The sequence below is a fragment of the Protomyctophum parallelum genome (genome assembly GCF_964188405.1).
Source record: "Protomyctophum parallelum genome assembly, chromosome: 20".
In the NCBI taxonomy this organism is placed as follows: domain Eukaryota; kingdom Metazoa; phylum Chordata; class Actinopteri; order Myctophiformes; family Myctophidae; genus Protomyctophum; species Protomyctophum parallelum.
This window is the reverse complement of record NC_139718.1, coordinates 20075816-20102617: the sequence shown is the minus strand read 5'-3', so window position 1 is coordinate 20102617 and position 26802 is coordinate 20075816. Positions and strand designations below refer to the sequence as shown.

General features: G+C 37.7%; 1 protein-coding gene across 4 annotated transcripts in view; it reads right to left on the bottom strand.

Annotated features, from left to right (window-relative positions):
• Positions 1-20042: 20042 nt before the first annotated feature.
• Positions 20043-26802, bottom strand: part of rps6ka1 (ribosomal protein S6 kinase a, polypeptide 1) — a gene marked incomplete at its 5' end in the record, with an annotated part of 76385 nt that continues 69625 nt past the window's right edge. The window contains 2 exons of one of the 4 annotated variants that reach the window (XM_083791266.1): positions 20043-20547; positions 25689-25826. In XM_083791266.1, coding sequence (XP_083647392.1) covers positions 20425-20547; positions 25689-25826 — 261 coding nt within the window. In that variant the 3' untranslated portion in view covers positions 20043-20424. The remainder of the gene's footprint in view (positions 20548-25688; positions 25827-26802) is intronic. The other 3 variants (XM_083791269.1, XM_083791268.1, XM_083791267.1) reach the window with 3 other exon arrangements.

The following is a 26802-nucleotide window of genomic DNA, read 5'->3' as shown; positions in this document are numbered from 1 at the left end:
CGTTTTTCATCATTTTTGAGGATTTGAAAAAAAAAAAAAAAAAAAAACATGGGTTATAGCCCATCGTTTTTTTTTATTTTGAAAAAAAAAAAATAACCTCGTTTTTCATCATTTTTTAACATGGGCTATAGCCCATACCGTACGGCATACTATAGCACGCCGTTTTTCATCATTTTTGAGGATTTGAAAAAAAAAAAAAAAAAAAAACATGGGATATAGCCCATCGTTTTTTGAAATTTTGTAAAAAAAAAATAACCTCGTTTTTCATCATTTTTGAACATGGGCTATAGCCCATACCGTACGGCATACTATAGCACGCCGTTTTTCATCATTTTTGAGGATTTGAAAAAAAAAAAAAAAAAAAAAAACATGGGTTATAGCCCATCGTTTTTTGAAATTTTGGAAAAAAGAATAACCTTGTTTTTCATCATTTTTGAACATGGGCTATAGCCCATATCGTACGGCATACTATAGCACGCCGTTTTTCATCATTTTTGAGGATTTGAAAAAAAAAAAAAAAAAAAACATGGGTTATAGCCCATCGTTTTTTGAAATTTTGAAAAAAAAAATAACCTTGTTTTTCATCATTTTTTAACATGGGCTATAGCCCATATCGTACGGCATACTATAGCACGCCGTTTTTCATCATTTTTGAGGATTTGAAAAAAATGAAAAAAAAGAAAAAAACATGGGTTATAGCCCATCGTTTTTTGAAATTTTGTAAAAAGAAAATAACCTCGTTTTTAATCATTTTTGAACATGGGCTATAGCCCATACCGTACGGCATACTATAGCACGCCGTTTTTCATCATTTTTGAGGATTTGAAAAAAAAAAAAAAAAAAAAAACATGGGTTATAGCCCATCGTTTTTTGAAATTTTGGAAAAAAGAATAACCTTGTTTTTCATCATTTTTGAACATGGGCTATAGCCCATATCGTACGGCATACTATAGCACGCCGTTTTTCATCATTTTTGAGGATTTGAAAAAAAAAAAAAAAAGAAACATGGGTTATAGCCCATCGTTTTTTGAAATTTTGGAAAAAAAAATAACCTTGTTTTTCATCATTTTTTAACATGGGCTATAGCCCATATCGTACGGCATACTATAGCACGCCGTTTTTCATCATTTTTGAGGATTTGAAAAAAATGAAAAAAAAGAAAAAAACATGGGTTATAGCCCATCGTTTTTTGAAATTTTGTAAAAAAAGAATAACCTCGTTTTTCATCATTTTTGAACATGGGCTATAGCCCATACCGTACGGCATACTATAGCACGCCGTTTTTCATCATTTTTGAGGATTTGAAAAAACAAACAAAAAAAAAAACATGGGTTATAGCCCATCGTTTTTTTTAATTTTGAAAAAAAAAAAAAAACCTCGTTTTTCATCATTTTTTAACATGGGCTATAGCCCATACCGTACGGCATACTATAGCACGCCGTTTTTCATCATTTTTGAGGATTTGAAAAAAAAAAAAAAAAAAAAACATGGGTTATAGCCCATCGTTTTTTGAAATTTTGTAAAAAAAAAATAACCTAGTTTTTCATCATTTTTGAACACGGGCTATAGCCCATACCGTACGGCATACTATAGCACGCCGTTTTTCATCATTTTTGAGGATTTGAAAAAAAAACAAAAAAAAAAAAACATGGGTTATAGCCCATCGTTTTTTGAAATTTTGGAAAAAAGAATAACCTTGTTTTTCATCATTTTTGAACATGGGCTATAGCCCATATCGTACGGCATACTATAGCACGCCGTTTTTCATCATTTTTGAGGATTTGAAAAAAAAAAAAAAAAAAAACATGGGTTATAGCCCATCGTTTTTTGAAATTTTGGAAAAAAAAATAACCTTGTTTTTCATCATTTTTTAACATGGGCTATAGCCCATATCGTACGGCATACTATAGCACGCCGTTTTTCATCATTTTAGAGGATTTGAAAAAAATGAAAAAAAAGAAAAAAACATGGGTTATAGCCCATCGTTTTTTGAAATTTTGTAAAAAAAAAATAACCTCGTTTTTCATCATTTTTGAACATGGGCTATAGCCCATACCGTACGGCATACTATAGCACGCCGTTTTTCATCATTTTTGAGGATTTGAAAAAAAAAACAAAAAAAAAAACATGGGTTATAGCCCATCGTTTTTTTTAATTTTGAAAAAAAAAAAATAACCTCGTTTTTCATCATTTTTGAACATGGGCTATAGCCCATACCGTACGGCATACTATAGCACGCCGTTTTTCATCATTTTTGAGGATTAAAAAAAAAAAAAAAAAAAAAAAACATGGGCTATAGCCCATCGTTTTTTGAAATTTTGGAAAAAAAAATAACCTTGTTTTTCATCATTTTTGAACATGGGCTATAGCCCATATCGTACGGCATACTATAGCACGCCGTTTTTCATCATTTTTGAGGATTTGAAAAAAATGAAAAAAAAAAAAAAACATGGGTTATAGCCCATCGTTTTTTGAAATTTTGTAAAAAAAAAATAACCTCGTTTTTCATCATTTTTGAACATGGGCTATAGCCCATACCGTACGGCATACTATAGCACGCCGTTTTTCATCATTTTTAAAGATTTGAAAAAAAAAAAAAAAAAAAAAAACATGGGTTATAGCCCATCGTTTTTTGAAATTTTGGAAAAAAATAATAACCTTGTTTTTCATCATTTTTGAACATGGGCTATAGCCCATATCGTACGGCATACTATAGCACGCCATTTTTCATTGTTTTTGAGGATTTGAAAAAAAAAAAAAAAAAAAAAACATGGGTTATAGCCCATCGTTTTTTGAAATTTTGGGGAAAAAAATAACCTTGTTTTTCATCATTTTTGAACATGGGCTATAGCCCATATCGTACGGCATACTATAGCACGCCGTTTTTCATCATTTTTGAGGATTTGAAAAAAATGAAAAAAAAAAAAAAACATGGGTTATAGCCCATCGTTTTTTGAAATTTTGTAAAAAAAAAATAACCTCGTTTTTCATCATTTTTGAACATGGGCTATAGCCCATACCGTACGGCATACTATAGCACGCCGTTTTTCATCATTTTTAAAGATTTGAAAAAAAAAAAAAAAAAAAAAAACATGGGTTATAGCCCATCGTTTTTTGAAATTTTGGAAAAAAATTATAACCTTGTTTTTCATCATTTTTGAACATGGGCTATAGCCCATATCGTACGGCATACTATAGCACGCCATTTTTCATTGTTTTTGAGGATTTGAAAAAAAAAAAAAAAAAAAAAACATGGGTTATAGCCCATCGTTTTTTGAAATTTTGGGGAAAAAAATAACCTTGTTTTTCATCATTTTTGAACATGGGCTATAGCCCATATCGTACGGCATACTATAGCACGCCGTTTTTCATCATTTTTGAGGATTTGAAAAAAATGAAAAAAAAAAAAAAACATGGGTTATAGCCCATCGTTTTTTGAAATTTTGAAGAAAAAAAAAAGAACTCGTTTTTCATCATTTTTGAACATGGGCTATAGCCCATACCATACGGCATACTATAGACTTTCCAACCAAGTTTTGGCCCAGTATGCAAATACACAGACTATTCTTTCTGTCAGATGATGGGCCAAATTGCTATTTTATTTTTAAACGTTTGACCTAATTCTTATCTGTAAAATTTTAGGTGGACAGGGTTCTTTCAAACATAACCCCCAACTGCTACTTTTCAGGAAACAGGGGGAGAGAGCACCGTCTCCCGATGGTCCTCACTAGTACCTTGCATGGGACTTGAACCTGCAGGCAGGTGGTAGCAGAGGCTACCGATCAAGCACACCACACCATTGAGCTAAGGCACCTTGGGGCAATCAGCAGATGTCTCCTGGTGCTTATGAGTTTTTATTTTTTATTCTAGCCTTGAAAAGTTCAAATTACTGCAGCATTGGTTGAGTATTAGTTTTGAACCAGTAACCTTTGGATTATGAACCTCAGATTTATCTTTTGAGCCACATCGGCATGTAAGGTACAATCGGGAACTTATATTTAACCAGCCGTTTAGAATTTAGATGGACAGTGAAAATGTTCTTCAGGAGAATTGAACCCGGAATGTTCTGCTTATAAACCCCAGGTTTATCTACGGTGCCACACTGGCATGTGAGGTACAATCGGGAACTTATATTTAACCATCCGTTTAGAATTTAGATGGACAGTTCTGTTTATAAACGTCTAAAACAAGTCTAAAAATAGACGTGTTTTAGACGTCTGTTTTGAGGATATGAAAAAAAAACAAAAAAACATGGGTTATAGCCCATCGTTTTTTGAAATTTTGAAAAAAAAAAAAAAAACTCGTTTTTCATCATTTTTGAACATGGGCTATAGCCCATACCGTACGGCATACTATAGCACGCCGTTTTTCATCATTTTTGAGGATTTAAAAAAAAAAAAAAAAAAAAAAACATGGGTTATAGCCCATCGTTTTTTGAAATTTTGGAAGAAAAAAAATAACCTTGTTTTTCATCATTTTTTAACATGGGCTATAGCCCATATCGTACGGCATACTATAGCACGCCGTTTTTCATCATTTTTGAGGATTTGAAAAAAATGAAAAAAAAAAAAAAACATGGGTTATAGCCCATCGTTTTTTGAAATTTTGAAAAAAAAAAAGAACCTGTTTTTCATCATTTTTGAACATGGGCTATAGCCCATACCATACGGCATACTATAGCACGCCGTTTTTCATCGTTTTTGAGGATTTGAAAAAAAAAACAAAAAAAAAAACATGGGTTATAGCCCATCGTTTTTTGAAATTTTGAAAAAGAAAATAACCTCGTTTTTCATCATTTTTGAACATGGGCTATAGCACATACCGTACGGCATACTATAGCACGCCGTTTTTCATCATTTTTGAGGATTTGAAAAAAAAAAAAAAAAAAAAAACATGGGTTATAGCCCATCGTTTTTTGAAATTTCGAAAAAAAAAAATCGTCCGCAACACTCCGCAATTCCTCCGCATCCTCCGCAACACTGCTTTGAATGCCAGCATCAGAGTTTTGTATTCTGTGACTACCGGCCGTTAGCAAATTGCGGAGTGTTGCGGAGGAATTGCAATTAACCTCGTTTTTCATCATTTTTGAACATGGGCTATATAGCCCATACCGTATGGCATACCGTTTTTCATCCTTTTTGAGGATTTGAAAAAGAAAGAAAAAAAAACAAAACATGGGTTATAGCCCATCGTTTTTTGATTTTTTTTATTGTATAGCAGTGGCTCACAGCCTCAGCCTGATGACCTCAAAAGTCTCATATCTCCCCTGAGCCATAGGCAGTTGCTTTGGCTTAGTGGTTAAGATGTTGTCCTTCAGTGCAGGTGACCTGTGTTCGATTCCTGGGTGTTACACTCTGATGAACGTGATTCTATGTTCAACTCTTGATTCTTTCAACTTTACTATCTGAAGGCTAACATACAAAAGATTGCTTCAACAGTACAAAGAGGCAGATGTTACTGAGTGATGGTGTAGTAGGGGTTATTCCGCACAGAGAGTTCATTTTCAAATCCCACTCTTCCTAAAGTTTAATGCTAGTTATTGAGCTTCATTTACTGCTATTCTAGCAGTGTCTCACAGCCTCAGCCTGATTACCTCAAAACTCTAATTGTCGTAGTGGTTAAGATGTTGGCTTTCCACGTGGGAGACCAGGGTTCGATTCCCGGCTGTTACACTATCATATAAAAGAAGACCTCAACAGCGCTAAGAAACATCTGATTAATATGATTCTGTGTTATTTAAACTTTACTAACTGAAGGCTAACGAACAAAAGATCACTTCAAAATGACCAGGAGACTTTGCCTGAGAGTGTCTGACTGATGGTGCAATGGTCTAATCATCAGGCTTTCAGTACAGACATTCCATGTTCAAGTCCTTTTCCTCCTACAGCTCAATGCTGCAGTAATTTGAACTTTTAAAGGCTTGAATGAAAAATAAAAACTCAAAAGCACCAGGAGACATCTGCTGAATGCCCAAAGGTGCCTTGGCGTAATGGTGTGGAGCGCTTGACCCGTTGCCTCTGCTACAGGCAGTTGGCAGGTTCGATGCCGTACAGTATGGGCTATTAGACGAGCGTCTAAAAATGGGATAAAAATGTCTAAAAATAGACGTCTAAAACACGTCTAAAAATAGACGTGTACGGCATACTATAGCAAGCCGTTTTTCATCATTTTTGAGGATTAAAAAAAACAAAAAACGATGGGTTATAGCCCATCGTTTTTTTTTTTCAAATCCTCAAAAATGATGAAAAACGGCTTGCTATAGTATGCCGTACAGTAGGGGCTATAGCCCATGGTCAAAAATGGGATAAAAAACGTCAAAAAATAGACGTCTAAAACACGTCTATTTTTAGACGTGTTTTAGACGTCTATTTTTAGACATTTTTATCCCATTTTTAGACACTCATCTAATAGCCCATACTGTACGGCATACTATAGCACGCCGCTTTTCATCATTTTTGAGGATTTGAAAAAAATGGGAAAAAAAAAAAAACGATGGGTTATAGCCCATCGTTTTTTGTTTTTTTTTAATCCTCAAAAATGATGAAAAACGGCTTGCTATAGTATGCCGTACAGTATGGGCTATAGCCCATGGTCAAAAATGGGATAAAAAACGTCAAAAAATAGACGTCTAAAACACGTCTATTTTTAGACGTGTTTTAGACGTCTATTTTTTGACATTTTTATCCCATTTTTAGACACTCATCTAATAGCCCATACTGTACGGCATACTATAGCACGCCGTTTTTCATCATTTTTGAGGATTTGAAAAAAATGGGAAAAAAAAAAAACGATGGGTTATAGCCCATCGTTTTTTGTTTTTTTTTAATCCTCAAAAATGATGAAAAACGGCTTGCTATAGTATGCCGTACAGTATGGGCTATAGCCCATGGTCAAAAGTGGGATAAAAAACGTCTAAAAATAGACGTCTAAAACACATCTATTTTTAGACGTGTTTTAGACGTCTATTTTTAGAAATTTTTAGACGCTCGTCTAATAGCCCATACTGTACGGCATACTATAGCACGCCGTTTTTCATCATTTTTGAGGATTTGAGAAAAATGAAGAAAAAAAAAACGATGGGTTATAGCCCATCGTTTTTTTTTTTCAAATCCTCAAAAATGATGAAAAACGGCTTGCTATAGTATGCCGTACAGTAGGGGCTATAGCCCATGGTCAAAAATGGGATAAAAAACGTCAAAAAATAGACGTCTAAAACACGTCTATTTTTAGACGTGTTTTAGACGTCTATTTTTAGACATTTTTATCCCATTTTTAGACACTCATCTAATAGCCCATACTGTACGGCATACTATAGCACGCCGTTTTTCATCATTTTTGAGGATTTGAAAAAAATGGGAAAAAAAAAAAAACGATGGGTTATAGCCCATCGTTTTTTGTTTTTTTTTAATCCTCAAAAATGATGAAAAACGGCTTGCTATAGTATGCCGTACAGTATGGGCTATAGCCCATGGTCAAAAATGGGATAAAAAACGTCAAAAAATAGACGTCTAAAACACGTCTATTTTTAGACGTGTTTTAGACGTCTATTTTTAGAAATTTTTAGACGCTCGTCTAATAGCCCATACTGTACGGCATACTATAGCACGCCGTTTTTCATCATTTTTGAGGATTTGAAAAAAATGAAAAAAAAAAAAAACGATGGGTTATAGCCCATCGTTTTTTTTTTTTTCAAATCCTCAAAGATGATGAAAAACGGCTTGCTATAGTATGCCGTACAGTATGGGCTATAGCCCATGGTCAAAAATGGGATAAAAAACGTCAAAAAATAGACGTCTAAAACACGTCTATTTTTAGACGTGTTTTAGACGTCTATTTTTAGACATTTTTATCCCATTTTTAGACGCTCGTCTAATAGCCCATACTGTACGGCATACTATAGCACGCCGTTTTTCATCATTTCTGAGGATTTGAAAAAAATGAAAAAAAAAAAAAAAAGATGGGTTATAGCCCATCGTTTTTTGTTTTTTTTTAATCCTCAAAAATGATGAAAAACGGCTTGCTATAGTATGCCGTACAGTATGGGCTATAGCCCATGGTCAAAAATGGGATAAAAAACGTCAAAAAATAGACGTCTAAAACACGTCTATTTTTAGACGTGTTTTAGACGTCTATTTTTAGACATTTTTATCCCATTTTTAGACACTCATCTAATAGCCCATACTGTACGGCATACTATAGCACGCCGTTTTTCATCATTTTTGAGGATTTGAAAAAAATGGAAAAAAAAAAAAACGATGGGTTATAGCCCATCGTTTTTTGTTTTTTTTTAATCCTCAAAAATGATGAAAAACGGCTTGCTATAGTATGCCGTACAGTATGGGCTATAGCCCATGGTCAAAAATGGGATAAAAAACGTCTAAAAATAGACGTCTAAAACACGTCTATTTTTAGACGTGTTTTAGACGTCTATTTTTAGAAATTTTTAGACGCTCGTCTAATAGCCCATACTGTACGGCATACTATAGCACGCCGTTTTTCATCATTTTTGAGGATTTGAAAAAAATGAAAAAAAAAAAAAAACGATGGGTTATAGCCCATCGTTTTTTTTTTTTTCAAATCCTCAAAGATGATGAAAAACGGCTTGCTATAGTATGCCGTACAGTATGGGCTATAGCCCATGGTCAAAAATGGGATAAAAAACGTCTAAAAATAGACGTCTAAAACACGTCTATTTTTAGACGTGTTTTAGACGTCTATTTTTAGACATTTTTATCCCATTTTTAGACGCTCGTCTAATAGCCCATACTGTACGGCATACTATAGCACGCCGTTTTTCATCATTTTTGAGGATTTGAGAAAAATGAAAAAAAAAAAAAAACGATGGGTTATAGCCCATCGTTTTTTTTTTTATCCTCAAAAATGATGAAAAACGGCTTGCTATAGTATGCCGTACAGTATGGGCTATAGCCCATGGTCAAAAATGGGATAAAAAACGTCTAAAAATAGACGTCTAAAACACGTCTATTTTTAGACGTGTTTTAGACGTCTATTTTTAGACATTTTTATCCCATTTTTAGACGCTCGTCTAATAGCCCATACTGTACGGCATACTATAGCACGCCGTTTTTCATCATTTTTGAGGATTTGAGAAAAATGGGGAAAAAAAACGATGGGTTATAGCCCATCGTTTTTTTTTTTTTTTTTTTTTTTGTTTTTTAATCCTCAAAAATGATGAAAAACGGCTTGCTATAGTATGCCGTACAGTATGGCTATAGCCCATGGTCAAAAATGGGTTAAAAAAACGTCTAAAAATAGACGTCTAAAACACGTCTATTTTTAGACGTGTTTTAGACGTCTATTTTTAGACATTTTTATCCCATTTTTAGACGCTCGTCTAATAGCCCATACTGTACGGCATACTATAGCACGCCGTTTTTCATCATTTTTGAGGATTTGAGAAAAATGAAAAAAAAATGAAAACGATGGGTTATAGCCCATCAGTTTTTTTTTTTTCAAATCCTCAAAAATGATGAAAAACGGCTTGCTATAGTATGCCGTACAGTATGGGCTATAGCCCATGGTCAAAAATGGGATAAAAAACGTCTAAAAATAGACGTCTAAAACACGTCTATTTTTAGACGTGTTTTAGACGTCTATTTTTAGACATTTTTATCCCATTTTTAGACGCTCGTCTAATAGCCATACTGTACGGCATACTATAGCACGCCGTTTTTCATCTAAAAATGGGATAAAAATTTCTAAAAATAGACGTCTAAAACACGTCTAAAAATAGACGTGTTTTAGACGTCTATTTTTAGACATTTTTATCCCATTTTTAGACGCTCGTCTAATAGCCCATACTGTACGGCATACTATAGCACGCCGTTTTTCATCATTTTTGAGGATTTGAAAAAAATGGGGAAAAAAAACGATGGGTTATAGCCCATCGTTTTTTTTTTTTTTTTTTTTTTTTTTTAATCCTCAAAAATGATGAAAAACGGCTTGCTATAGTATGCCGTACAGTATGGGCTATAGCCCATGGTCAAAAATGGGTTAAAAAACGTCTAAAAATAGACGTCTAAAACACGTCTATTTTTAGACGTGTTTTAGACGTCTATTTTTAGACATTTTTATCCCATTTTTAGACGCTCGTCTAATAGCCCATACTGTACGGCATACTATAGCACGCCGTTTTTCATCATTTTTGAGGATTTGAAAAAAATGGGGAAAAAAACGATGGGTTATAGCCCATCGTTTTTTTTTTTTTTTTTTTTTTTTTTTAATCCTCAAAAATGATGAAAAACGGCTTGCTATAGTATGCCGTACAGTATGGGCTATAGCCCATGGTCAAAAATGGGTTAAAAAACGTCTAAAAATAGACGTCTAAAACACGTCTATTTTTAGACGTGTTTTAGACGTCTATTTTTAGACATTTTTATCCCATTTTTAGACGCTCGTCTAATAGCCCATACTGTACGGCATACTATAGCACGCCGTTTTTCAGCATTTTTGAGGATTTGAGAAAAATGAAAAAAAAAGAAAACGATGGGTTATAGTATAGCCCATCGTTTTTTTTTTTTTCAAATCCTCAAAAATGATGAAAAACGGCTTGCTATAGTATGCCGTACAGTATGGGCTATAGCCCATGGTCAAAAATGGGATAAAAAACGTCTAAAAATAGACGTCTAAAACACGTCTATTTTTAGACGTGTTTTAGACGTCTATTTTTAGACATTTTTATCCCATTTTTAGACGCTCGTCTAATAGCCCATACTGTACGGCATACTATAGCACGCCGTTTTTCATCATTTTTGAGGATTTGAAAAAAATGGGAAAAAAAAAACGATGGGTTATAGCCCATCGTTTTTTTCTTTTTTTCAAATCCTCAAAAATGATGAAAAACGGCTTGCTATAGTATGCCGTACAGTATGGGCTATAGCCCATGGTCAAAAATGGGATAAAAAACGTCTAAAAATAGACGTCTAAAACACGTCTATTTTTAGACGTGTTTTAGACGTCTATTTTTAGACATTTTTATCCCATTTTTAGACGCTCGTCTAATAGCCCATACTGTACGGCATACTATAGCACGCCGTTTTTCATCATTTTTGAGGATTTGAAAAAAATGGAAAAAAAAATACGATGGGTATAGCCCATCGTTTATTCTTTTTTATTTTTTTTTTCAAATCCTCAAAAATGATGAAAAACGGCTTGCTATAGTATGCCGTACAGTATGGGCTATAGCCCATGGTCAAAAATGGGATAAAAAACGCCTAAAAATAGACGTCTAAAACACGTCTATTTTTAGACGTGTTTTAGACGTCTATTTTTAGACATTTTTATCCCATTTTTAGACGCTCGTCTAATAGCCCATACTGTACGGCATACTATAGCACGCCGTTTTTCATCATTTTTGAGGATTTGAAAAAAATGAAGAAAAAAAAATACGATGGGTTATAGCCCATAGTTTTTTTTTTTTTTTTTTTTTTTTTTTTAAATCCTCAAAAATGATGAAAAACGGCTTGCTATAGTATGCCGTACAGTATGGGCTATAGCCCATGGTCAAAAATGGGTTAAAAAACGTCTAAAAATAGACGTCTAAAACACGTCTATTTTTAGACGTGTTTTAGACGTCTATTTTTAGACATTTTTATCCCATTTTTAGACGCTCGTCTAATAGCCCATACTGTACGGCATACTATAGCACGCCGTTTTTCATCATTTTTGAGGATTTGAAAAAAATGGGGAAAAAAAACGATGGGTTATAGCCCATCGTTTTTTTTTTTTTTTTTTTTTTTTTTTAATCCTCAAAAATGATGAAAAACGGCTTGCTATAGTATGCCGTACAGTATGGGCTATAGCCCATGGTCAAAAATGGGTTAAAAAACGTCTAAAAATAGACGTCTAAAACACGTCTATTTTTAGACGTGTTTTAGACGTCTATTTTTAGACATTTTTATCCCATTTTTAGACGCTCGTCTAATAGCCCATACTGTACGGCATACTATAGCACGCCGTTTTTCAGCATTTTTGAGGATTTGAGAAAAAAGAAAAAAAAAGAAAACGATGGGTTATAGCCCATCGTTTTTTTTTTTTTCAAATCCTCAAAAATGATGAAAAACGGCTTGCTATAGTATGCCGTACAGTATGGGCTATAGCCCATGGTCAAAAATGGGATAAAAAACGTCTAAAAATAGACGTCTAAAACACGTCTATTTTTAGACGTGTTTTAGACGTCTATTTTTAGACATTTTTATCCCATTTTTAGACGCTCGTCTAATAGCCCATACTGTACGGCATACTATAGCACGCCGTTTTTCATCATTTTTGAGGATTTGAAAAAAATGGGAAAAAAAAAAAACGATGGGTTATAGCCCATCGTTTTTTTCTTTTTTTCAAATCCTCAAAAATGATGAAAAACGGCTTGCTATAGTATGCCGTACAGTATGGGCTATAGCCCATGGTCAAAAATGGGATAAAAAACGTCTAAAAATAGACGTCTAAAACACGTCTATTTTTAGACGTGTTTTAGACGTCTATTTTTAGACATTTTTATCCCATTTTTAGACGCTCGTCTAATAGCCCATACTGTACGGCATACTATAGCACGCCGTTTTTCATCATTTTTGAGGATTTGAAAAAAATGGAAAAAAAAATACGATGGGTTATAGCCCATCGTTTATTTTTTTTTATTTTTTTTTCAAATCCTCAAAAATGATGAAAAACGGCTTGCTATAGTATGCCGTACAGTATGGGCTATAGCCCATGGTCAAAAATGGGATAAAAAACGCCTAAAAATAGACGTCTAAAACACGTCTATTTTTAGACGTGTTTTAGACGTCTATTTTTAGACATTTTTATCCCATTTTTAGACGCTCGTCTAATAGCCCATACTGTACGGCATACTATAGCACGCCGTTTTTCATCATTTTTGAGGATTTGAAAAAAATGAAGAAAAAAAAATACGATGGGTTATAGCCCATAGTTTTTTTTTTTTTTTTTTTTCTTTTTTTAAATCCTCAAAAATGATGAAAAACGGCTTGCTATAGTATGCCGTACAGTATGGGCTATAGCCCATGGTCAAAAATGGGATAAAAAACGTCTAAAAATAGACGTCTAAAACACGTCTATTTTTAGACGTGTTTTAGACGTCTATTTTTAGACATTTTTATCCCATTTTTAGACGCTCGTCTAATAGCCCATACTGTACGGCATGCTATAGCACGCCGTTTTTCATCATTTTTGAGGATTTGAAAAAAATGAAGAAAAAAAATACGATGGGTTATAGCCCATCGTTTTCTTTTTTTTTTTTTTTTTTTTTTTTAAATCCTCAAAAATGATGAAAAACGGCGTGCTATAGTATGCCGTACAGTATGGGCTATAGCCCATGGTCAAAAATGGGATAAAAAACGTCTAAAAATAGACGTCTAAAACACGTCTATTTTTAGACGTGTTTTAGACGTCTATTTTTAGACATTTTTATCCCATTTTTAGACGCTCGTCTAATAGCCCATACTGTACGGCATACCATAGCACGCCGTTTTTCATCATTTTTGAGGATTTGAAAAAAATAAAAAAATAAAAAATACGATGGGTTATTTTTTTATCCTCAAAAATGATGAAAAACGGCTTGCTATAGTATGCCGTACAGTATGGGCTATAGCCCATGGTCAAAAATGGGATAAAAAACGTCTAAAAATAGACGTCTAAAACACGTCTATTTTTAGACGTGTTTTAGACGTCTATTTTTAGACATTTTTATCCCATTTTTAGACGCTCGTCTAATAGCCCATACTGTACGGCATACTATAGCACGCCGTTTTTCATCATTTTTGAGGATTTGAAAAAAATGAAGAAAAAAAATACGATGGGTTATAGCCCATCGTTTTTTTTTTTTTTTTTTTTTTTTCAAATCCTCAAAAATGATGAAAAACGGCTTGCTATAGTATGCCGTACAGTATGGGCTATAGCCCATGGTCAAAAATGGGATAAAAAACGTCTAAAAATAGACGTCTAAAACACGTCTATTTTTAGACGTGTTTTAGACGTCTATTTTTAGACATTTTTATCCCATTTTTAGACGCTCGTCTAATAGCCCATACTGTACGGCATACTATAGCACGCCGTTTTTCATCATTTTTGAGGATTTGAAAAAAATGAAGAAAAAAAAATACGATGGGTTATAGCCCATAGTTTTTTTTTTTTTTTTTTTCTTTTTTTTAAATCCTCAAAAATGATGAAAAACGGCTTGCTATAGTATGCCGTACAGTATGGGCTATAGCCCATGGTCAAAAATGGGATAAAAAACGTCTAAAAATAGACGTCTAAAACACGTCTATTTTTAGACGTGTTTTAGACGTCTATTTTTAGACATTTTTATCCCATTTTTAGACGCTCGTCTAATAGCCCATACTGTACGGCATACTATAGCACGCCGTTTTTCATCATTTTTGAGGATTTGAAAAAAATGAAGAAAAAAAATACGATGGGTTATAGCCCATCGTTTTCTTTTTTTTTTTTTTTTTTTTTTTTAATCCTCAAAAATGATGAAAAACGGCGTGCTATAGTATGCCGTACAGTATGGGCTATAGCCCATGGTCAAAAATGGGATAAAAAACGTCTAAAAATAGGGATAAAAATAAAATGTCTAAAAATAAAAATGTCTAAAAATAGACGTCTAAAACACGTCTAAAAATAGACGTGTTTTAGACGTCTATTTTTAGACATTTTTATCCCATTTTTAGACGCTCGTCTAATAGCCCATACTGTACGGCATACTATAGCACGCCGTTTTTCATCATTTTTGAGGATTTGAAAAAAATGGAAAAAAAAATACGATGGGTTATAGCCCATCGTTTTTTTTTGTTTTTTTGTTTTCAAAGAAATCCCCGTTCATTTTCCTCATAGACTTTTCAGAAAGTATTTATTTAAAGACGTTTACGCCGCAGACAAAGCCAACTCTTGTCGTGACCAATCATGACAACAAACACAATATTTCGGGCCAAACAAAGGATTAGAAAGTAGGAAAAAACGGCAGGTTACAACACTTTTTTTGTTGTTTTTCTTCTTTGTAATTATTTGTTTGGTCCAAAATATTGTGTGTTGTCATGATTTGTCACGACAAGAGTTGGCTTCGTACGACGCTTAAAAGGTCTTTAAATAAATACGTTTTGAAAAGCCTATGGAGAAAATGAATGGAGAATCATTTCCTGGGCCACTCGTCGTTCTGAAAGGGGGAGGGACTGCGACGCTCTATAGTCCATCGTTTTTCACGATTTCGGAGGATTTGAAAATAAGGTGAAAATCGCGGAGAGGCGAAAGGCTATAGTATAGACTGAGAATGCATTGGGCGTTTAAGTTAAATAACTCAGAAACTACAAAACATTTCAAAGTAAAAAGTTCCAGCATGTGTGCGCTCAGTAAACTGAATTATAAAAAGTGTGAATGGAGTTTCTAGGTGAAAGTGATTTTTGACGTGCCTATAGAGCTGCCATTGAACCCCATTATAAATGTCTCGAATTTGAAAGCCTTATATTTCTAAAACTATGAAACATTTCAAAGATTACTTTTCAGGCAAACATGTCCACCGTAAGATGAACCTAAATAGGTTGGAATGGGGTTGCTAGGCTAAGTATGTAGGACTAGTAGCATGCCAAAGTTTGTGCTATTGCCATAGTAGACTCTATTATTGTATGCCCTCCGAGACCATGGACTATAGCCTTTCACTTTTCTGCGATTTTCACCTTTTTTTCAAATCCTCCGAAATCGTAAAAAACGACATACTATAGTATGCCCTCTGAGACCATGGACTATAGTCTTTCGCTTTTCTGTGATTTAATTTCTTTTTCAAATCCACCGAAATCGTGAAAAACGACATAATATAGTATGCCCGACACCATGGACTATATATAGCCTTTCGCTTTTCCGCGATTTACACAATGTTTTCAAATCCTCCGAAATCGCACAATATAACGCGCCACTAAATGACCTTGACCAATATCAATGACCTTGAGCAGTATAAATGACCTTCATAAGACTAGTAAATGACCGTGACCAGTATCAATGACCTTGACCAGTATAAATGACCGTGGACCATGGACTATTGCCTTTCGCTTTCACCATGAGATCATAAGACTAGTAAATGACCTTGACCAGTATAAATGACCTTGACCAGTATAAATGACCTTGACCAGTATAAATGACCTTCACCAGTAAAAATGACCTTCACCACTATAAATGACCTTGACCAGTATAAATGACCGTGACCAGTATAAATGACATTGACCAGTATGCGGTCCGTGACCATGGAATATAGCCTTTCGCTTTTACGTGTATTTTAAGTTTTTTTTCAAGTCAAATCGGGAAAAACAACATACTATAGCATGCCCTCTGAGACCATGGACTATAGCCTTTTGCTTTTTTAAATCCTCAACAATGATGAAGAATCACGCACTATAGCGCACCGCTCAATGACCTTGACCAGTATCAATGACCTTCACCAGTATAAATGACCTTGACCAGTGTAAATTACCTTGACCAGTATAAATTACCTTGGCCAGTATAAATGACCTTGACCAGAATAGATGACCCTCATAAAACTAGTAAATTACTTTCACCAGTATCAGTGGATTTTTATGAAACAAACACTTTGCAGATAGTAAGATGATAATTCAAGCTTTTCGTACAGCTTCAATGTTGGTGAGTTTGACGATGAACAAGTTGCAGTCACAAGCTGAAGTCATGTCGTTTACATATACTAGGAACAGTAAAGTCCCTAGTATGCTTCCTTGTGGAACGTCACAGCTCACTGGGAGGGTAGGGAGAGGGGAGGGGACAGTGTTCCATTCACATCCACCATCTGTTCTCTCCCCTCCAGGTAGGATTGCATCAGTATGGAGTGGTTCACGGTGTCAAAAGCCTTTTGGAGGTCCAGCATGACCATGCCGCAGTATTTGCCAGCATCCACCTCATGTTTGATGTGGTCGCTCAAATAGAGAAGGCATGTGTCAGTGGAGTGGGATGTTCTGAAACCAGATTGGAACTCGTACATTAATTTATTTGTGGCAAGATACTTTTCAACCTGTTCGTAGACAAATTTTTCCATCACTTTCGAGATGGAACTTAAAATAGAAATAGGGCGGTAGTTGCCGGTCTAATTTACTCCCTTTCTTGTGCAAGGGGGTTACTTTGGCCAGTTTTAAATCTTGGGGGACCTGTCCCCGTTTGATGGAGAGGTTTACTATGTGGGTGATGATTGGAGCTATAGAGATGGCTGAGTCGAGAAATTTGGAAGCAATATTGTCATGGCCAGTGGCCTTGTGGGGTTGGAGGGCACTTAGTTTCTTAAGTACCGCATCAGTTGTTACCATAACTAGTTTAAAATCGTCTTTACAAACACCTAGGTTTCTTAATGTGCTCTACACCAAAGAGCCCAGAGTGGGAGGGCAGTTTTTTAACCAGAGTTGTTGCTATGATTAAGAACATGGCAAGACTTTCGCTCCTTACTAAAAAGAAAAAGAAAAATAGAAAAAAATCAAGTACATTTCTTGATGGTCAATTTATCTCTACTAAAATTGCACGTTATGGGAAATAAAAAACATTTAGCAAGGGGTCAAGGGGAAAACTCTGCCACACTCAAAGAAGAAAGGGAGACATTTTCTCATAGCAATTGGATTTTTAATTCAATATTTGTAAGATATAAAAATCTTCATCTTATCAACTTTATAGTACAATAACATCTTGCCATTTTAATGCATTTCCTGTATTCAACGAAGGGAGGCGTTTACAAGAATTCTGATCCCCTGTGAGTCAATGATAGTTAGTTCATGGATTATTTAGCTACTCAGCACTTCCCTTGTATAGGTGTACAGTATGAAAGATGCTTAGGAACAATGTGTATATTCCACATACAGTAAGACATTCAGCCTCACCTGTAGGCCTCGGCAACAAACTTAAAGCATTACCTACACCACGAAGCTACTTACAATCAAACACCTATCTTGTACTAGTAGTAAAATGGACACCAGGTAGCTCCCATTTGCAATGAGTAATTTTCGTGGTAACATTTTAAGCACTAAGTCACTTCCTCAGACTTCTCAAGCCTTTGAGCTCTGAAACGCCTGTGAAAATAAATCTTTACAAAATGGGAGCCATCTGGTTCTAAGGATCTTATCTTTTCTACGTGGTGAACTTTGTTGATCCAGTGCCCTACCTAGTAGGTCTAGGATGTGCGAGTCTTTTGCACTTTTGTAGTACTCGTTAGGAAAAGGCTGATGCACACCTCGAAAAGTTGGTGACGGATGCTTAGGACAAAGTGCATATAATCAAAAGGGTATCTCTGAATTAACAAAGAATAGGACCTGTACACTGTCAGAAACGTGCAAAAAGAAATGTTCCCCTTTATTACGACGTTTCAGTCGTTAGACCTACATCATGACGGACAATACATGAGACTGTCTTTGGGGATTGGGAGTACCTGTGCATCTCCGATGACTTACACACTGGGGGTGTAGCCTATAAATGTTTGGTGGATATTGTGCTCTGTACTCTGTCCTGATGAAGGTCTAATGACCGAAACGTCGACATCGTTTGCACGTTTGTGACAGTGTGCGGGTCCCATTCATTGTTATTCAGATATCCTTTTGGCTCTTGTAGTACTAAAATGGAACATATCACCAAGTAAATGGTGCACGTTTTGTCACAGATCATTTATTGTTATTGTCAAGACAAGGAAAAGCCCAGTCCGCTGGGTCGACGGAATCAAGTACCCAGACCGCAAGGGAGCGAGCTAAAGGAATTGACGGAAGTTAAGAGTGCACAGTAAAATCCTCAGGATTAATTTATCCATTTGATCACATTTGTATACTCTTGGAGTGAAACACTCAGGATTGTACAGTGTATAAGAATATTTCAAGGTTACCAAGCAAGTGCTTGTCTGAATATAGATAACCAGTGACTAGACTAGTTCATGGGAGAGAGTAAATTTAAGTGCTGGCCCTGCCTCCCCCTAAAACAGCAGAAGAGAACATGTAATGGCATCTAACTCCACAGACTGATATCCTGTCATGGGCTCACCAATATCAAAATCACCACTTACATTTTTGGACTGAAAATAACCCAAACAATAAAACAAAAACAATCAACGACAAAAGCAGCCAACACAGGAAAACGGCATTCAATATGTGCATCGTCCAAGAAACACAGTGACCAGAAAAAACTAAATACAACAAAGAAAAGATATTAAGAGAATTCAACATGCCACATTGTTCCTGGCAAGTTTCTTTCACAGAAAGCCACCTATTCTTTTTTTTGTTTTGTTTGTTTAATAAGTAGTAAAAAAATATGAGTATGTGATAAATAAACCCTTCTTGAGTCTTGAAATAATAGACATTTCTCAAACCAGTTGCCAGCGGATCGACAAAGCAGTGAGGAGGGACAGGAGAGGAGGAAGCCACATGACGACATCACGGCACTAGACCATGCATACATGTTTGATCCTGCGAGACAAGACACATACACGCACACACCCACGTGTGTACAGGCACACGGTACGTCATGCAACTAACACATACACACAGACTCTCCATCAAACTAAATATAAAGCATCGATCGACATCAACCGAAAACATTAGCATTTGACGTTTCCCAGAATTCTGGTTGTACCAAAACCAAAGAGGCATTTATGGCAGAAATGGTTCATTACCCTTTATTTTCCCTCCTCAAAATTCACGTTTTGTAATGTTTTTTTGAAAACATATTTAAACAGCAGTTGGACCTTACCGAATTGAATTGGCAGCACTACTGATATATAAAGCTCATCAACTGGAGAAAATAAATCTACAAAAGGACAGATGACCAGACAGGCAGGCGTGCAGCAAGCTGAATGACAACCAATCACAGCAATGATGAGAAAACAGTTTGAGTATCACCACCAAAACATGGCTGCATTAAACCGTGTGGCAGATTACACGTGCGCGCGCACACACACACACACACACACACACACACACACACACACACACACACACACACACACACACACACACACACACACACACACACACACACACACACACACACACACACACACACACACACACACACACACACACACACACACACACACACACACACACACACACACACACACACACACACGGCGCTAACACATCTGCCAAGAACCTGCAACCATTCAGGTCTCAGTGCCCCCATCCACCTTCATGTCGTTTTGCTAGTCTAGTGAGATTGACTAACAGTAGGTGACATGCCCATATAAGAGGAACGAATCAACGATAGCGAGATGTCACAAGGTGGGAACGGGACCATAGTCATGGTTCCTTGGCTGGTAGGAGGGGGGGTGGTCCTTAATACTCCCCCGAGTAGCTGATTGATTGAGTGGTTTTAAGCCAGGGGTGTGTGGTTTTGGTCAGTCTCTCCAGTGAGCTAATTGGCTGTCTGGAATCTCTACAGTGAGGTGGATGGAAGCTTCTTGACGCGTCTCTGGGCCAGGAAGGAGCTCTCGATGGGCTTGAGCTCTGGAGTGGGCTGGGAGTTCTTCAGAGCCAAGTAGGTGGCTGCCATCGCACCCTGTGAATGAATGTATGAATGAATGCATAATCTTTATTTTCGTGTCTTGTCGTAAAGACCCTTCCCTTACGGGATTATAAGACACCAATAACATAAATAAACAATATCACATTCACTTCCCACACAGAAACAACACAAAATATTTGGTCAAAACAAAACAGAAATACATGGAACTCATTCTCGTATATCGTTTATATCACAGTAAGTGCAAATCCGTTCTTCTTCTATAACTCCTCTATATCTACCAGTCTCAAGGTGCAGGGGCAAGATCCCAGAACGAAGTTGGGCACATAGAGAACTTTGTCTTTTGGATAATGGAGCTACTTTTCACTAGCATAACTGCTTTTTATCGTAACAAATGTTCTCCACTTTGGTTTGTACAATATGCCCTGATATAAACTATATACTACAGTGTGTCCTTAACCATAGAGATGTTTACAATACTGTTATTTAGAAAACTGTCATGTAACCCAAGTGTGTCCTCTGCTGCACTTGCCCATGCACCTTTTACCGATACATCCCAGTTGAAAATCTTCCAGGCAACTCTATTCTCTGGCATTCTGATTAGTCGATTACATAAAGATGGCTGACGGCACAGGGTGCGGCTCTACAGCTCCTGCCTTTAACTTTAAACGGTCTAGGATAAAGCCAGAGATCTATAGGTTGACGGATGGGAGGGTAATTGTAGAGGATGAATTACTACATTTTCTTGCTATTAAAATTAAGACTCTGAGCCATGACGAGATAGTACTACTGGCTACAAACACCTTTGATTCAGATGGGATTGAGGCCTCCAAGAAGGTTCTGTTTGAATTGTGCCCTCAGACTGGTCAGAGGAACGTTGCGCACAAAGGACAGCACAAAGATACCAAGAATATAGCACTTTGTCTCAAGGTGCTGAACGAATGTGGGGAAAATATTCCTAGATTAGTCTCCTACTATCTGGATGATCTGCCACCTGTGACGTATACCAGCATAGATGCTGAGGAGGATGGAAAAGTTATGTGCTGAAGTTGGCGGACTGAAACGTGTGACCCAACTCCAGACGGAGATATGTGAACGGGTTCGAGCTGATTGGAGTGCCGTCCTGACCAAGAAGCTGTTGGCGTGGATGATGCGGCCCGGGGGCTGGAGCCTGCATCAGATCCTGCCCTACAGCCTGAGACACAGCATGAGCTGGAAGAGAAAGCAGGTCGGGGCATGAAGCCTGGGGCTGATCGATCGGCTGTTTCGAGCACACACCTGGCGCCTATGCTGAGTTCGGGGCAAAGTGTTGTTAACATCGCGCCAGCGGGGAGTACACCTCCACCTCGTAATCGAGATGGGGCCGTGGCGACTGCCTCTGGGTTCGAGATGGGTCCAACTGGACCGGAATTATCATCACATTCATTTTCCCCACGGTGGAGTAAAGTGGTTAAACAAGGCCGGCCCCAGCAGGGGTCGGGGATTGCCGCTACTCAGAAGAGATCGAGAGCCGCTGACAATACTGGACGGGCCAGGAGGCCGGGTGCTGTTCCCATTGTCGGCACCAGTGCTGTGAGTACAATCAAAACAGTGCAGACCAAACTTGTCAGTGTATTTGCATCTAGATTCGCACCAGAGCTGGATGCTGACACGCTATCTGCGTATTTAAAAGATAAACAAGCGGGAGGTCGCCTGTCAGAAAATCGTCAGTGCACAAAGCCGATTTGGCTCTTTTAAAGTAAAGATGTTGGTGAAATGTACACTCCCGAGCTCTGGCCTGAAGGAGCGTTTGTCCGGCGGTATTATGAACCGCGTAGGGCTGGGGCTAACGGTGTGCAGAAGGAGGCTACGGCCAGACCATCCACCTCCTAAGTAATATTATGCGTGCTGGATTTTATAACTGTCGGGGGCTGCGGCTTGGTAACAGTGCAGGAGACTGTGCCAGGCGTTTGCATGTTGATAACTTGTTGCTAAAATGCGATATCCTTTGCCTACAAGAAACGTTTTTAGCCAAGCAGGACTTGGGACAGTTGAACTGTTTTAATGACAATTTTCACGGAGCTGGTGAGTCCACAACTGACCTCACGATGGGTATAGTGAGAGGAAGGATTGCAGGAGGAGTGGCTATATTGTGGCGCAAAAACTTGGACCCTGTGATAAATGTCGTCAGGCTTGACACTGACTGGTGTATTGCAGTGCAGTGTGTTCACTATACTCAATGTATATACACCACATGAATGTCAACAGAATGAGGATGAATACTTAAATAGATTAGCTTTTATAAACTCTTTTATTTCTGATAATCACTCTACTAGTGTTTATGTCTGTGGTGATCTGAATGCAGACATCTCTGACAGATATTCATTGTTTGCTAAACATATGATCCATTTCTGTGAGGAAAATAACCTTATATTATCCAGTCAGGTGCTCTTACCTGCAGATAGCTTTTCATATATAAGTGAAGCCTGGCACTCAACATCTTGGCTTGACCACTGTATAAGCACCGCTGATGCTCACTCTATTATACAATCTATGTAGATTGACTATGAGGCATCTATGGCAGACCATGTGCCTGTGATATTAGTGCTTGATGTGGACAGTCTCCCTGAGTTGTCCCAAGATGTAGATAGCATCAGTAAGGGGAAGATAGATTGGTCTAAACTCACTAATGATGATTTCTTGGCTTATTATGAGAGAACTGATGTTGCGCTGAGCGATGTATATTTGCCCTATGATGAAATATTATGTTCTAATGTCAACTGTAATATAAATTCTCACAACGAGGACCTTTGTACCCTATATGAATGTATTGTGGGGGCTATGTATGAGGCTAGTAGACCTTTTCTTTCTTTTCATAATAAGAATAAAAATATTAGGCCTGGTTGGAATAAGCATGTGGCTGCACATCATGCAGAGGCAAAGAGGGCCTATAAGGCTTGGGTCTTAGCAGCAGGTCGGCCCAGACAGGGACCTCTCCTGGACCATAAAAAGCAAACTAATGCCAGGTATAAATATGCAATACGCTTCGTTAGCAAGCAGGAAGCGACGATGAGAGCGGACTCTATGGCTGAAAAGCTCCTTGACCATAATGCTACAGGGTTCTGGAAGGAGGTGAGAGCTCTGAACAGAAATAACACTCCTTTTCCATGCAGCATGCAGGGTGTGTCTGGTGTGGACAATATCGCAGAGGTGTGGAGGCAGCACTACTCTGATATATTCAATTGCGTTAAGAGTGACCCCTATGAAGTGGGAATTATGCATGACAGTGATGCTGTTGGTGTCACAGCCAATGAGGTTCTCCAAGCTATAACGCAGCTATCTGACAACAAAGCTAGCGGCTCAGATCAAATAACAGCAGAGCATCTTAAACATGCCAGCCCTAAGGTTGCGGTTCTACTTGCCATATGTCTCACTGGTCTCATGACACATGGATTACTGCCACACTCTATGTTGTCTGTCACTTTGGTACCAGTTAAGGACAAGGCAGGAAAAGTGGGGAGCTTGGATAATTATAGGCCTATTGCTCTTGCCAGTGTATTGTCCAAGGTCCTTGAAAGGATCGATTAGGCTCCTTTTTTAATACCACTGACAATCAGTTTGGGTTTAAGGCTAAACATGGTACTGACCTCTGCATTCATGCCTTAAAAGAAGTGGTTGATAAGCCATAACTCATCTGTTATAGTTGGTTTTATTGATGCGTCCCGTGCCTTTGACAGGGTCTGTCATTGGAAGCTGTTCCTAAAACTGAGGGAAAGCGGGGTGCCTGACAGCATCATAAGAATCCTGGCATACTGGTATGCTAACCAGAGCATGCAGGTTAGATGGGGAAGTGGGGTCTCGGCTCCTTTTACTGTTGGTAATGGGGTCCGGCAGGGGGGGTTACTCTCCCCAGCCCTATTTAATCTTTATATGAATGATCTCTCTGTTCAGCTGAATAACTGTAGCACAGGGTGTATGATTGGAAACTCCCTGGTAAACAATCTAATGTACGCTGATGATTTGGCAATACTCTCTCCCAGTAGTGCTGGCTTTCAACAGCTGCTAAATGTATGCTCTGAATATGGGGTAGCGTATGATATTAAATATAATGCCAAAAAGAGCGTAGTAATGTTCTGCAGGACGAAAGGGGATAAAGACCTCTCCTTTCCCTCCTTTTATTTATCTGATCAGTTGTTATCCATTTGCAGTAAAACTAAGTATCTGGGACATGTGATAACTGACCAACTGTCTGATGATGAGGATCTGTATAGGCAGCGCCGTATACTGTATGCTCAGGCGAACATGCTGGGGAGGAAATTCCGCTCATGTTCACCTGAGGTTAAAGTTAATCTCTTCAGAGCATACTGTACTCCTCTATACCGCCCCCTTGTGGGTTAAATTTAAGAAAGCAAGTATGTATAAACTGCAGGTTGCCTATAATGATTGCATGCGTATACTATTGAACAAACCAAGGTGGAGCAGTGCAAGTGAGTTATTCTGTAGTGTGGGAGTTTACACCTTTCATGCCCTACTGAGAAACTTGATGTATAAATGTATGTGTCGGCTCAATGAGTCTAAAAACTGCATAATTATGCTGCTATGTAACCCCAGCTTCAGTAGCACCAGGTACCGGTCTGATTTTTGGAAGCACTGGTATGAATGTTTATTGTAAAAATGATGTTTTTATGGGTTAGGGGTGTTTCTTCTCTGTATGTAGTGTTGGACCCTGAGTCTGAACAAATAAAGTTGATTGATTGATTGATAAAGCTACCATGCTGCATCTCCACTTTAACTCACACGGCTCCCATCCCATGTCTCCTGTTATTGCCAATACAGGCATGAATTTATGCACTCTCAGAAAATATTGTATGGCCCTATTCTGGACCATGTGTCCTTTCATATTTGTATTTGAGCCCCATATACCTGCCATATAGTCCATGACAGGGCAGACGCACGTGTGAAACATTTTGGGCAGCATAAATTGGGGTCCCAGGGATAGAAATGCCATTAAATGGGGGTCCGTAGACTAATGCATATCAAACTGGGGGTCCTTGATATCAAACGGGTTGAGAATTACTGCTAGAGCCGTAAAAAAATATTCTCTTATGGGGTCCCTAGCATATCTTTTTCAAATGGGGGTCTGCGGGCTAATTAGTGTCAATTTGGGGGATGGATCATCTGAGAACGCCATTCATTACCTTGACCAGTTTGGGGTCCTGGTGAGGTAGCTGGCTGTTGGGCAGTTGGTCTCTCCGGACCATCCAGGGGTGTTTGAGGACTTGCTTGGCTGTCAGTCTCTGATGGGGGTCCACGTGGAGCATCTTGGATACCAGGTCCTGGACACGGACACACACACACACACACACACACACACACACACACTATGTTATGCACGCGCCGGCAGTACAGTATGTTATGCACACACACGCAGTACAGTATGTTATGCATGTACAACTGACATAGGGGAGAGACCAGGAGTCTGTGTTCATATATTCATATTGAATAAATAGTATTGATAAGTCTCACCATAGGGTTAGGGTGGTACAACCACGTGTACCCTTCAACTAGAGGATAAAAACCATAATAGTCATTCAATGAACCAGTCAATCGCTCGACAGTCGAGCGTATATGAATGTGTTGTTTAACCTCTTAATAGTCAGGGAATATTATCAGTATTACCAGTCAAATCTGGGAATACATTTCTTACCAAGAATTTTCTTCACCAATGTGTTTGTAAAGGTGTCTACTAACATATCCCACATTGGTTTATATTCAACCACCCTAGGTGAATTTTTGTTGGGGTACCATCAACAGCCAATACATGGCAAAATGTTCTAAATTTCATTATGCTTTAAATAGCATGTGACGTGTCATCATTCTGCATCCATTCCAAGCATTTGTTTTGCACGAAAAACACTGGCCATAGACACAATGATGAAACCCCCCTAGTTTGACACGTCACATGCTACTTAAAGCATAATGGGAAATTCCCCTAGGGCGGTTGAATATAAACCAATGTGGGATATGTTAGCAGACACCTTTACAAACACATTGGTGAAGAAAATTATTGGTAATAAATTAATATCCCCCGACTATAAACCTTGTATACTTTGTTGAATTGAGTCCACCAGGGGGTCTATATGCCCCCCCTGTTTTCCCCTCTACACCAAATGTCTTAGGCAGCGACATCGTGCCTCAATGTGACACGTTGTGGATCTTGTCGATCGGCTATTTCTGCCGGATCTGCTCCCCCGCCAGAATAGGAATGCTAGGGCTCATATGGTTCAATGTTTAAGATCTTGCTTAACAAGT